The 14,209-nt window shown below is 45.6% G+C and overlaps 1 protein-coding gene across 1 annotated transcript in view; it reads left to right on the top strand.

Annotated features, from left to right (window-relative positions):
- Nucleotides 1-14,209, top strand: part of MEIKIN (meiotic kinetochore factor) — a 1,264,509-nt gene that overhangs the window by 760,397 nt on the left and 489,903 nt on the right. The window contains exon 10 of the mRNA XM_069650059.1: nucleotides 12,253-12,396. Within this exon, the coding sequence (XP_069506160.1) occupies nucleotides 12,253-12,396 (144 nt within the window). The remainder of the gene's footprint in view (nucleotides 1-12,252; nucleotides 12,397-14,209) is intronic.

Genomic DNA, 14,209 nt, shown 5'->3' on the forward strand with positions numbered 1-14,209 from the left:
CGTGTGCAGGTGTCCGGGGCTTCCAATATAGACTCCAGGTCCTCTGTTGGGCCGAGTAGGCTCGACCACAGCAGGGCGCTCAGCTATATAGGCATGGGCAGAGGAGTTCACCGCCCAAGGAGTTCACCACCCAACGGCAGGCAAGGCACTCGATCAGGAGCGTTCGGAGTTCAGTCTGTACAGTGTCTGTGGTTGTGCCCCTCACGCAGGGTCTCCTGTGAGAACAGATGCTTTGGCCGCTGTCATATGTATAGACTTCGATGGCTAGTCAGGCCTGTGTCCAGCGTTGCGGACCGCAGTAGATTTGTGCCAGGATGTAATGTTCCCAAAGCTCGGCACCGGAGAAGCCTCAACTCTGTGGGTTTTCAGCAGCCTGGACGGCTCTGGATAACTTCAATCTCTGAATCCGTCCCGGGTGTATTCCTTTGTGACTTGATTACTATGATGGAAGAGTGTCCCACCTGTGCGGATGTTGCCCTTTGTTGCGTGCCGTGCACTAGGGCTGTCTGGGTGTAAAAGGTTCCAGTAGGTGGTTCTCCCCTCCGAGTTTGTGGGTTGGAACTCTCGGCAGGTGTCGTCAGAGCGAAAAAAGGATTGTGCATGTGCCGTGTCAGGTGCCGACTGAAGGGGCCTGGGGCAGGCCGATTCAGGAGACCGGCCTCAACACCAGGCCTGTGTGGGTGCGGGGCTTCCGTTGTAATGGGACCGTGTGAGTCAGTGCCAGGCTAAACCAGCCCCCCTACCTTCAAGCCGGCGGATTTCACCAGTGGATCGTGTGGTGCCAAGCAGGTGAGTTCCCTTCCGGGACCGGCTGATCCTTCTTGCTCGGATGGGTCTCGGAGCAGCACGTGTCCTCTGCACCCTCCATGCCTCGCGATGCAGCACAGCCTCCCGATCTGAGGTTCTGTCAGGGCCACGTCTGGCATGCCATGCAGACAGGCAAACTTGTTGGATTGATCGCGGGATGACCAGGCAGTTACCTCAACCGCGTTATCTCCTTGTTTTGTTTTTAAACATTGAAACCCTCCAGGTTCTCTCTCCAGTTCTGTTTGGTATCTCGTGTTTCCCGGGCTCATCAAAGCTTACTTTAGAGGGGCCTCAGAGGGTTGCTACCCATTCCGGTTTTGGCTCCTGTAACCCTGGTGGCTTTCTCAGTCTCGAAGATTAATGTTTCTCAGGACTCTCCAAAGTCCTTTGGCCCTTTTCTAGGCTTTCTTTAGCAGTACCTCGGTAGGGCATCTGCCCATTCAGGTTTTCTCGGCTTCCGTAACTCTTTTAGTTTTGCCAGCTTCTGATATCTCTGTTCGCCCCTCTCAGTGGTGTTACCTCTTCGCTTCCCTGCTCGGTAGTTAACAGTTCTTGTGCGGAGACCAGGGATCTAACCTCTCTGCTACAGTCTGGTTTCAGCATCATTTAATGGGCACCATGCCCACCACTGCTTGCTTGTGGTTGCGCCATCACTTGATACGGTCGCATTACCGTCTGTCTCTCCCTCCTGACCATGGCTTCTCAGTTGGCCTTCCGAAGTCCAGCTAGCGATTTGCTCACTCCACCAGCCAGCTCTTTGGTCTGGCGTGGCTACGCCCTTCTAGGACATCCTCTCGTATCTGCATAGGATTCTAGGTCTCTCTCCAGTTGCAAGTTCCTCATAGTTTTATGTAGTCATCACGAGTCTAAACCAGAAGTAACAACAGTCTTTCTGATTCCTATGTAGACGGATAATGTGTTCTGGACAGGGAGTTCTTTTTTAAATGGGAGTCTTTGTCCACAAGAGGGGAGTCGGCCCCAGTGAGGTCCCACTTGCCCAGACCCCTAGGGAGGGTCTTGCTGCTAGGGCTCACCTCCCTAGCCTCAATGGGGATGGCTATCCTCTGGGGAGAAGGGACGAATAGTCAAGATTAGTCACAACCATCAGGGTGAAACGGGATAGAAAAAAAAGCTGGATACAGATCTACAACAGGTCAAATATGTGGCTGACGCTTAGATGCAGCACAGGATGGTAAATGGGTTGGGAAAGGCTATTAAGACAGCCGACTTTACTGCTTGTACGTCTTGTATGAAATTATAGACCTCTTTACCTAGTTTCATTGTGGGTAAAATTGGGATATTGCAGGGGCTTTGTGTGGGCAAAATGATAACTTGTTCGAGCAGGGGCTATCATGAGGTGTTTATCTTCTGGCAGAGGTTTGGCTCGTTTCACGCTGATATTACTGGCTCAGCATTGAACATCTATCCAGCTTCATTTGCATGGGTGACCATCATTTGGTAGGAACTTGATCCAACATTCCCTGTTGCAATTTTTCCAATGAAGAAATGCTGTCCTGGTCTCCTGGGTTCGAAAAGGGAATCTCCTGCAACACAGCCAAAATCTTGTGCTCCGTATGGGCAAGGATGTCGGGGAATATATCATTAGCGGGGGCTGTACATCGAACAACTTAATTTACACAACAGATCTAGTACAAGCAGATGTATAGGAGAACAATATGCGGAAATTCAGAAACATTCAGAGCTGAGTGACGCTTCAGTGTCAACCAAACATGAAACCTTTCGACTAGGAATAATACACTCGTAGGGGTTAGTAGGATCAAGCAGAATGAGTGGTGCAACAGGTTCTAGGACCCCTTGGCAAACCTAACAATCATTCTGTGGCGATGGCGGTGGAAGCCGGGTTACAGCCAACCCAATCAGTGCAGTTGACTAGCCACTCTGACCGTCATACTGAGGTTGATTCGGACATTCAGTCTTCCAGTACCCAAACTCTTTACAATAGTTGCACTGGTCCTGGTCACTGTAAGCATGTGTGTGATATCTCTCTTTGCTTTATCTCAGTGCATGTGGTAGAGGAGCACCACTCCTCCTTCCCCACCCTCAGCCTGTGGTAGAGGAGCACCACTCCTCCTTCCCCACCCTCAGCCCATGGATTGGAACCCTCCCCGTCCATAGGAAGGATGCAATTGCTGTATCTGCAGTGCCATATGCTTGGGTTCAGTACTGCCCTTTTCGTCTGTCCCATTTCTATTGGTGCTCCTTTCTTCTCTAACGACTTGCAGCGGATTGTTATTTTGTCTAAGATGGACGTGCCTTCCTGGGGGAAGTGTCTGGGTGACATAATAGTACCATTTATCCAGAAACGTGCATGCTTTGGACGAGTAGTATGAAAACATGAAGTGAGCTGGACTAACTTTAGGAGGCAGTGGTATTGGTAGTTTTCAAGACTGACCTGAACCCATTCTCGCAAAAGGTGAGACAAGGGATGTGTGTCTGCAGAACCAGGTCCGTACCTAACTCCGTCTGCACCAAGGTGCTATTTTGTCCTGGTACCCGCTGGGCTTGTTCGGTTCATAGATGACCGCTCTCTAACGCCTATTCAGAGGCATTGGATAGGGTACACCCAACCTCTGTTCCTCATCCATTACAGGAATTTCAGTGATACCCACAGATGTTTGTGAAATTCAAATGACTGCTGATTCACACACTATATCCCCCGTTACGCTACCCACAATACAGAGTGATATTCAGCTTAAGAGGGGATACTATTACTGCTCCTGTACTAGAATAGAGTGTGTGAAATGGAAAGTCTGGTGGTGGCAACGGAGTTGCACGTCCAGGGTTTAAAGCATCGAGGGAAAAGGGCTAAACAGGACAAGTATTGGCTCTCATGCAAAATATTTTCTTTGCACCCATACAAGGCACATTCATTCAAGCTCTTGACTTCTGATAGTCCACTCTGGCTGACGCAGCTGCCTCATGGCATCTTGAATCAGTAGGGAGCATGTATACGCGGCTTCACCATTACTTTTAACTGCTATGGCCAACCACCTTTTAACCTTTTGTTACATCTGATCAGTTCTGACTCGTTCAAAGGGTACCTTCCCTCTTATGTCCTCGGACAACCAGACAGATTCCAGATTTTAGCTTTTTCTCGGAATTCCTTCAACCAGAAATAAACCTCATTCCAATTAGTTTCTAGACCATAATACACAAAACATGGCAAATAGCAATGCAATGAACTGCGCTCACCGACCCGCACATTTCATTCAGCGTTTCTTCCACATCTGCTCACTCAACTCCCTTGGTTGCCTCGGCCATGCATGCCAGCTCTCCCCACTGACAAAATCGTCGTACTCGTGCCCACTGGGATTACTGGGAGTTGCGTCCAGCGTTCCCTGAGTTTTCCAGCAGGGCAGGGATCATCAGACGTCCCAGGCACCGATTTTGATGTGGAAAAATAACCACAGACTCATCCAGTGGATTGGTGAACGACCATTAACCGCAATCAGCAAAGCAGCACATATACAGGACAAACGGCAATCCAACGACAAACGAGACTCGGTGCAACAACCTTCACGCTCCTCCCGTCACTGAGTTTTATACCCGAGACTATTCTTGCCTTTCAATGGAGAGAGAGGTTTCAGGCATAGTAAGGCATTGGGATAAACAATGTATCAGGTACAAGGACAGCGTCTCAGCACAGGCTGCGTTCTCACGCTCAGCAAGACATGATCAGGATGGAAAACAAATACAATACATCTTGGGTACAGCTATTTCTAAAGTTCACACACGGCTCTGGGCAGGCTAGCCCACTTGCTATATGGCAGCTTCCGTCTCCTCAAGCCGCCTTGCCTAGGAAAGTGACAGCCTAAAACACGCTTCAATATGCCAAAAAGGAAACACGTCGGAGGCGAGAACTGTTGAAGCGAGCTCTGCCAGGTACTCGCCAGTATAACCTTCAGGGCTGGGGCCATGTCCCCCCCCCCACTCCACAGCACACCATAAGGTGTGTGTTGGTGAGACTCCCTGAGGGGTGACATCCGGATATATTCTCGGACTGCAGTGGAACACCTGGAATGAATGTCCAACATACTTTCCAGGTTATGAAAACAAAGACTAACTATAAGTGGACCTGAAGAAGATGAAGGACGTCCATCTGGAAACAGCTCCCATGAGGTGAGGAGTTTCCTGGGTATAGTTGTCATGCGGGCAGTTCCTCATTCTACCCAGCCTATCCGATCCTCTGCATAATATGACCAGGAAGGAATCCATGGACATTGATGGCACTAGACAATGCCACTTTCCAGGACATCAGACCAACTCTGACTGCTGATTCCACCATGGAATTTTGAGATCCTGCAGGCCATTCGGTAATCCTGGTGGATGCCAGCCAATTTGGTCTAGCTGCTTTTGTAATTCAAAAAGATAAAGATGGCATATCCTCCCAGTTGCCTATGTGGGTAGGGTCCTATCTGTCCTAGAGTGGAAAGCCCTGGCTGTTCTGTGGGGATGAAAGAAATCAAGTGCATGTATGTGGGAAGCCAGTGATATTTGTGACTGATCACAAGCCCTTGCTTCAAATCCTGTTGGGTCCAGCGTTGCACCACCCTTCGAGGATCGACAAATGGCTCCTGCAGCTCCAGGAGAATGGTGTGACCATAATTTACCAATCAGATAGTGACAACTCGAAGGACTATTTGTCACAACACTCCAATACTACAAAAGGGGAAATTAAAACTGATTATCTTGTGGCCTGTTGCATGGTCACAAGGGTGGCTATCCCTGTATCAATATCGATACAGGAAATGGTGGTGGCCTCATCTTTAGATGAGTGTTTACAAATGGTGTTAGAGGCCATCATTATGGGCACATGGAGAGAACTTCTTCAGCATCAGGTGTATCGTATTGTGGAAGCCAAAGCAATACTGCAGAGCTTATAAAAAGTCAGGATTGAGTTGACCATCTCGCTCAAAAGTCTTACAGGATTTTCACATTGTAGTACCCCCACAACTACCTGCTGGAGGTAGCGCCTACGGGTTATCAGGGATGTGCCAAGACCAAAGACTGCCTGAGAGAAAATGTATTGTTCCCCATGCCTGAAGCACAGAGGGAGTTTGGTACATTGGTGCATATGGCCCCAAGCATCCGCCACAACAACCCACAATCTCCTATAATATCACTGTCGAGAAGCGAGAGCCCATAGATGGCACTTGCCTTGGATTTTGGCACGATCAGCACTGATAAACACTTCCTTCTGGTGATAGGTCAGTGGTTTCAATACCCTGAAGTGAACTTCATGCAGTCCACATCTGTGAGCGATGTAATAGCTGCATTGGAAAAAATCTTCGCTTCACACTGCCTGACAGAAGAAACAGAAATCGACAATGACCCCTTGTTTCAAGGGAAAGACTTCCATGATTTCCTGTCATCCCTGAGCATCAAACATAAATGCATCACCCCGGTCTTATCCAGGGCCTATTTATCTGCATGCTGAAGAAGACATTTAGTATTGCCCAAGGGGAAGGGCTCTGTGTCCGGCACTCACTTTATCAATTCCTAGGGGAATACTGGACAACTCTTCATTCACCCACAGGGTAACCCCAGCAGAGGCCCTCATGGAACAGTGTGTGAAGGCTACAGTACCTGCTCAAGCTTCCAAAGATTCCCAGCATCACATTGGAGTGGTCTGAGAAAAACAGCTAGTCATTAATGCAAAGGACAGCAGCCATAGACGCACAGTGCCTTCGGACATCAGGAGGTGTGATAACTGTGTTGGTAAAACAGCCAATAAACTATGCTCATCATTTTAGCCCCAACCGTTGGCTGTTAGAGATAAAGGAGTATCTTGTAATAGATGGTTATGAGAAATGGTTGTGTTTTTAGGAACATAGCAGAAGCGCCACCTCTGGTAGGTAATACTCCAGGTGATTTGAAGTGCTTGTCGAGAGAGAGGAAGAGGTACCTGAAGGAAACTGTTGTGAAGAACCTTTTGAACTATTGTCTAGAGTAGAGGAGACCAGCCAGAGGATGATTTCTTTCAGCAAGTGGATTGGCAAAGTGCCCCTTTAGACACAGGTCCAAGTACACCATCTGTCCGATATTCTAAGAGTGGGGAGGGCTCCCCCTCAGTGACTGTAAAACTGCATCTGATATGACTGATGTTTTTGCACCATGATTTGCATTCTGACTAATCATTTGCTGTTTAGTTCATCCCAGTTTTAAGTCATTAGCTAGTCATGGAAAAGTAGAAATGTTGTGTTGTACTGTCCTGTGTGTGGACTTGATGATGCCATCACCATTATTATAGCTTGAGAATAAAATGTCTGGCTGCGCAGAAGTGCTTCAGTACTGGGCAAGCATCTTCGCTGTGTGTGTAGTGTATGTGTGTGTTTATTCTACTGTAGCTTCCCATGCCACAGTACTCGCTGAAGTAAAGAGGCCCCTGAATGTGACGGGAACTGTGAGGGTGTAGAAGAAGGAGATGGACCAAGAGGGGTTATGTTTGGGGTTACAAACATTTAGAAAGAAAAAATCTATCTCACCCTAGGCTTGCCCTGCCTCAACCTAGGAAAACATTAGTGGCCTGTCAGAATGTCAGTCCAAAAATATGTTCTCTGTCCTCCGTCCTCTGTCCTTTCCCTTTACCTGGTCCCTACTTACCTGAATTTTCTTTCCCGTTACCTGCTTCTCTTCTCATACTTCTTGACCTTTCTGCCGTGTTCGATACTGTTGATCATACACTCTTGATTTCTGCTCTCTTCTTTTGGCTTTTCTGGTTCTACCCTTTCTTGGTTCGAATCTTATCTCTCTCAGAGAACTTTTTCAGTTTCTTGGGCTGGGGTCTCCTCTGAAAATCACTCACTTGTGGCGTTCGTCAAGGCTCAGTCCTTGGTCCTTTTATTTTTTCCCTCTATAGTTCTTCATTAGCCTTGGTTATCTCCTCTTTTGGGTTCTTGCATCATTTTTACGCTGATGATACACAGCTTTTTCTTTCGTTTCCACATTTTTCTGATGAGATCCACCACAAACTTATTGCTTGTTTAATGGCTTTCCAATCATGGATGGCCGATCACTTTCTTGTCCTTAATGCAGCAAAAACAGAGGTAATTATCTTTCCTTCTAACTCGTCTTCTCTGGCATCCTTACCTTCTGTTATTTCATTTCTGCCGGCTCAGTTACCCATCTCATCAGTTGTGCATAATTTTTGTCTTTTTCTTGATTCAGATCTTTCTTTCACTCCCCACATCTCACTTACTGCTGGTTCCTGTCATTTTCATCTCTATAACATTCGGGAAAGCTTTGTTTGTTCATGACCTTTAGAGCAACAAAATTATTGGTGTCTGCTCTAATCTTTTCACAACTTTTCTACCGCTCTACTGCACTTTTTTCGGGCTTCCAATCTCTTGCTTGGCTCCACTTAAATCTGTATTTCATGTTTCTGTTTGTGTTATTGGTCAACTTGCTCTTCGTGACTATCTCTTCCTTCCTGGTTCAACTTGGTTGGCTTCCTTTTCATAAACGTCTATAATTTCATTTCTTATGTCTGGTGTTTAAACCACTTTATGGTCTTGCACCTCCCTATCTTTCCTTGCTTGTCTCTTTTTATCTTTCCTTCGCATCCTCTTCGGTCGGCCTCTCATTTCCGTCTTGTTGTTCCCTCTCCTCCTTGTGCCTAATCTTGAATCTTGTTTCCTATCTTTTTTATCTCCTCGCATCTTTGAATTGGAATACTCTCCCTCTCTCTCTCTGCGGTCTATTACTTTTGACTCCGCCTTTTCGAGCCTCTTTACGCTCTCACTTACTTTCATCTGGTTAGCAAGTCCTATTGCAATTTTGAAATACTTGTGTTTTAAAAATTGATCCTACTGCCTGTACTGTTTTAATGCTATCTAAAGTGCTTTGGTGTAAGGCGCTATATAAAACAAAATAAAATACAAAATACTATTAGTGGGAATACTTCACCGGTTCTTCATGGGGCTGCAGGTCTTGCTTCATGGCGTTCGCTTCTCCTCTGTTCTCTTGCACAACTCCGCAGTAGGTCACCCCACCACCACAGTCCTTCTCTGACCTCAGCGTGTCTGCTTCTTTTCAGCCAGTTGGACTGATTACGTACGTCCCTCTGCTCACCTCTTCCCTATCGAGACTTGCTCGGCTTCTGCTCCAAAATGCCCAGTTTGAACTTCCCAGTCTGCACTCGCAGACTTGCATCTTCCGTGATGGACGTCCTAGAGTTCTTTCTTGCTTGTTGTTTTATTTTGTTTACTCCGCCTTTGCATAACATCACCACCATCTTTAAGAATTCCTTGTTCATTCCTTATGCCTCCTCAGGGCCATCTCGTCACAGTAGATGGTTGCTTTTCCACATATCCATTCCAGGTACTTCTTGTGTGCTTCCTTGTCCCAGTATACTTCACATTTGGAACAGGCAGCGCCTCACAATAGCACATTGTCTTACTATCAGTAGTGGATGAAAAGGGTAGGGGTTTATGTTCTGTGGTGGTGGTATGGAGACTTTTCCCCAGGTGGACATCCTTATTCCCAGGAGGGGAGTCCCTCATTATGAGATCCTGGCACATACTACTACCCCTAGAGGGACTTTTGGGTAGCAGCCTCACCTCCCTAGCCTCATAGAAAAGGGCTCCCCCTGGGGAGAAGTGACGAGACCTGGTGAATCGTCACAGAACCCACAACAATGACAAGCATTCTTAAAATGCAGTCGTTTGCCAACCCTCCTCTTGTGGCCACTCAAACTCAGTGAGACGCATTTGCACATTCATGGCCACAGACTAAATCGTGTGAGGTAATAGCACTATGTACATTACAAACAACCTATGAATATACTGTAGATGGGTGATTTGATACTTTACCCACGGCAGCTAGTTTGATTTGTGTTAGATATTTTCTTTTCTTAAAGATGTCAGTATGGATACTTCACACTTCACACTTCACACTTTAAGTGCTATCCTCTCTTATAGCCTGCCTGTACTTCAGCAGTCCGAATTCTGGCAGGGCTGACTCAGCTATTCATTGTGCCGAGTACGAGAAAATCATTACCATTATATTGGGTAAAATGTGTTATTGCAGTGCATTGGAGCGGGAGATATCCGTTATGAAGCGCTACATAGCAACGATGTTATTAAAATGCAACTTTAGATTTGCAAAGGGCTGGTTATCTAAATCAGTTTTGATTTTTCTGATTTACCTCCGTTATTCAGTAAGTGACTGCTTTTTTAAATAAATCTTTAGGTTCACGCCTTATGGTATGTGAGGGTATCATGAAGCAAGGCACAGACAGCAGACTTAAAAGTTCAAAGTAAAATGCTTTATTAAATCAAATGTCAGGATGGTAGAAGGCCTAACTTGCCCTATGGTAAGGTGGGATTTCCCTACCTGAGTCAAAGAGTTCAACATAAAAGTGTCTGTGTCCAAAAAGTTTACTTGCCCTCACAACTAAAGCTAACCAATGTGTAGGTATGGCAAAATATAAGGAAGTAGTATTCAATTTAAAGTTCTGAGCTCCTTACAGCTCGCAGCTTTCTCTCAGCTCCCCTTCCCCAAGTATAAGAAAGTGGAATGCAAAAAGTCTCAATAACACCTTTCTTCAGTTCATGGTGAGATAGTTGAAAACAAATTCTCAGGGGTTCCCTTCCCCAAGTTCCAAGCAACACAGTTCACAGAAAAAAAAGGTCTTGAGGCTTTGTTCTCAAGACCCCACAATGTATCTCCAGAAGTCTCAGGGTTCGCTTCACCGACACTTTGTCTTTGTTACCACAATGTCTTTGAGTTTTCAATATGGAGGGCTCACTGGTCTAGGCGCAGTTGTCAGACCAAACAGTCCGGTCATCACAGGCCACGCAACCAGGATCCCTGACTCTCAGCCTCTTGGCTTTGATGTGTAGATTTACAATCTTCTGGCTTTCCTTATCAGCCTCTTGGCTCTGACTTCACTTGTCACACAGCCTTTCCAGTCTTTGGCCTCGTCACTCTACATTTATTCACAGAAGTTCAGTTAAGGGTGTTTTACTCACGCCCACCTTCTTATGACTCTGTCACACTTGTGCCTTTTTCTATGATTTGTTTTCCCCTTGGAATTGGGATTATTCTCTTTGTTTTCTTGTTTTTTTCCATTCAACATTTAGAATGCTTAATTTCAGGGTTTAAATCAATTCAATGTTCGATAAGCATTCATGCCGCTTAATTGTAAAGTTCTATGTATTGCAGTATTTAATATGCAACGGTTTTGCTGAGTTTAAAACTTCAATTCAATTCAGTGTTCAATAAGTCTTGGATTCATTTGATTTTTAAAGTTCCATTGAATTTGATATTCAATAAACATTAGTTTCACTTGATTGTAAAGTTTCATTTAATTCGGTATTCAATAGGCATTGTTTTGCTTGATTTTTAAAGTTCCATTTAATTTGATATCCAATAAGCATTGTTTTAGCTTATTTGTAAAGCGCCATTCATTCGGTATTCAATATATGTTTGTAGGAGCGCCCAATGTACACGCTTCCTCCCCGACACTCACCGGCTTGTGGCGTCTCCTTCCGGCGGTTCCCTCTGCTTCTCCTTCACTTTGGAGATCGGGAAGCTCACCATCTCGAACTCCGCTCGCCTGCCATGTGTCTTCAGTCACACGCCAGGGACCAGAATGCTGCTTACCGGACATGTGCGTGCTCTCTCCTCTTGGTGAGCTCCCGCAGCTCCTGCTGCTGAGCACAGGTCTCTGAGTCTCCCAGACTGGCAATACTTACACCGCCCACTGGCTATGGGCTGTGCAAGTCTTCTGGGCAGTTTCCCACCACGGCTGCCTCCTTGGGAGCACGGTCCCCTGCTGGTTTCTTACACCCAGGCTGCCTCCTTGCTCACTGCTGTTCTCTACCAGTCTCTCTTTATATACCTGCAGCCCCTTGACAGGCTGAAGGTGTGGGTCTCTAATGAGCACTTGCCTGGCCATAATTAAAGAGACATGCCTGACCATCATAGCTCCCTGCAAGCATCTTCCTCGTCCCAGTACCAAAGTGGTGAAAATGTGTGGTGTTCATTACTCTTAGTTGCCTCTTCTTCATCTGAGTACTGTTTAATGTTATATGTGGGGAAATGAGGGAAACAGCTTTAGGGGTACCTCTAAAGGTAGGGGAAGGTTTTGGGTGGGCCTCAATAAGATAAGGGGGGATACCATGTCTCTCCTAAGGGTACCCCACTCCCTGTTCCAAAAGACCCTCCACTCAGGTGATCATCCCTCGCTTTTCCACCCCCAGGATCGGGATCCAAGAGCGATGGCCTTTCCCTGGCCACCTGAGAAGGGGATCCAGGGTATCTAGCAGTGACAATACCCCTAGGTTTCTCATAGGTATTAGTTATTCATTGCGTGTGATATTACATTTAAAGTATTTTAGCCCTAGTTGTATCCATATGTTCTTTTAGAGCGTGTGTTTATAGGATTTGATATGTTTAATTTGTATTGTTTTTTTATTGCAGTTGAGTTTTTCCACTACATTAAGAAGTTCTGTTTGCAAGAAAAAAGTTAAATTTTCACTTGCAGCAGACTGCCTTCCTGCGTGTGTCCTTGATGATTCTGTAAATGCTTCCACCAAGGTTTCTGAAAACCTCAATACTCACTCGGTAAGTAAATGGCTTGCAACTTTTACTTTCCATTACTGTAGATAAACTACTTATGTTTGATTCTGGTAACCTCTTATCAGGTTGGCAAGGATTAAATGGAATTTTCAAGTGTTGTCCAAGTCTTGAGCCTTACAAATCCGAATAGCTCACATCTCGTAGGTGAAATTTGGAAATGCTGAATGTGGTTATGATTTCCTCTGCTTTAGCCTGCAAACTAGAAACACTAGTAAGAGTGAAGATGCCTCCTATGCCTATCCCCAACAATGTGAGTCTGCAAAGAACTATTCAGATGTTGAGTGGAGTGGAGTAATAAAAAAAATAATGTGCACCCCCACTTATGTTATTGACTTTACAAAGTTGTCTGTATTGTCCAGCCACATACACCATTACCTGTTAATGTAGATTTAGCAGAATTCTTTCACACTATTGTGGAAAATGTGCCAATATTTGAGAATACGTATTCATGAATGGCAATCCACAAAAGTGATCATTAGTAAGCAGTTTAAAAAATAGAAAATGTTTGTCATTGCACAGCCAATGAGTTACATTTTACATCATGCAACTCCGGATGACATTTTGTCAAACAGCCCATATTGCTCAAATCTTGTATAATTTCACAATCCCTACTTGCCACTCCCCATAAGAGCATTTCGTAGCACAGTGCATACTATTCTGTGTCAGTACGGGAGGCAAACATTATGCTCCAACTTCTTTATTTTCTTATTCTCCAGCAGTTTAAAAATGTATCTGTTAACTGTAAAATCTGTTCATCTTTTTTTTTATTTAAAAAAAAAAAAAACTAGGAACTAAATATCCCCATCAGCCTGTTCAGCCCTGTAGTTCCTTCTACTGACTTCCTTCACCTGGACTCTAAACATCACATTCTGCCTGGGTGCCTTCCTCTTCTTTTTCTGCTCTTCAGACGGATAAGTACACTTGAAACACAGAGCATATAGTAATGTGTTTTAAACGTCAATAACTACTATGAAGAGTTTTAACTTAAGTATTAGAAAAGTAGTTATACCAGACAAGTTAATGGAGCAGAGCGCCAACGCGACTTTGAGCCATAATTGCACGCACTTTCATGTGTGTGGCAGCAGCTTGTCGGCAACGCAGTGGAATTATCCACACAACGCAGAGCGACAAGCCGAGAGTGATCAGAGGCCTGAGTAATTCAGCTCACCCCGAGAGGCCTCATCCCAATCTCATACAGATTTCGGAGACCCTTCCCTTTCTACATATGCACACGTAGTGCAAAAACTGATACTACGTAGGCGCAAGCCGGCGACGAATGTCGCCGTGCGACGCTGAATTTCAGATGAAATTTCAGTGCAAGCTGATCACTAGACTAGACACGCTAGCACCGTGTGCTAGTGACAGAGATATTCAAGGAGCATCTAATAATGCCTCACTCCTGAAGCACAACAGAGTGGAGCAAGCTCCTGCATAACAGTGCCCTCGACAAGCAGTGCTCTGAGTGAACCCACGAGGCAGACCAACACATTTACCCACCCCTCACTACAAAGGGACATCACTGAGCCAACTTCAGCACATACATGTCAACCCTTCCGATTATTCATTCAAAATTGTTGCTATTTTTGACTGTGTCATACCTAAAATATCTCGAACTCCAATGCAGTTCAATGGGGGCATTTAATTCTCCCACTTCCTGTGATAAAATCTCCCTCCCATGGGATCCAAAATGTTGGCATGTATGTCCGCATCCTGCAGTGCCCACAGCAAATACCTCACAGAGTTAATTAACGAAGCATAGCGGAACTCACTCAAGAGACAGGCAGTCTCTAACGGCCCA

Source organism: Ambystoma mexicanum, chromosome 3p (assembly GCF_040938575.1).
Source record: "Ambystoma mexicanum isolate Mex_15411 chromosome 3p, UKY_AmexF1_1, whole genome shotgun sequence".
In the NCBI taxonomy this organism is placed as follows: Eukaryota; Metazoa; Chordata; class Amphibia; order Caudata; family Ambystomatidae; genus Ambystoma; species Ambystoma mexicanum.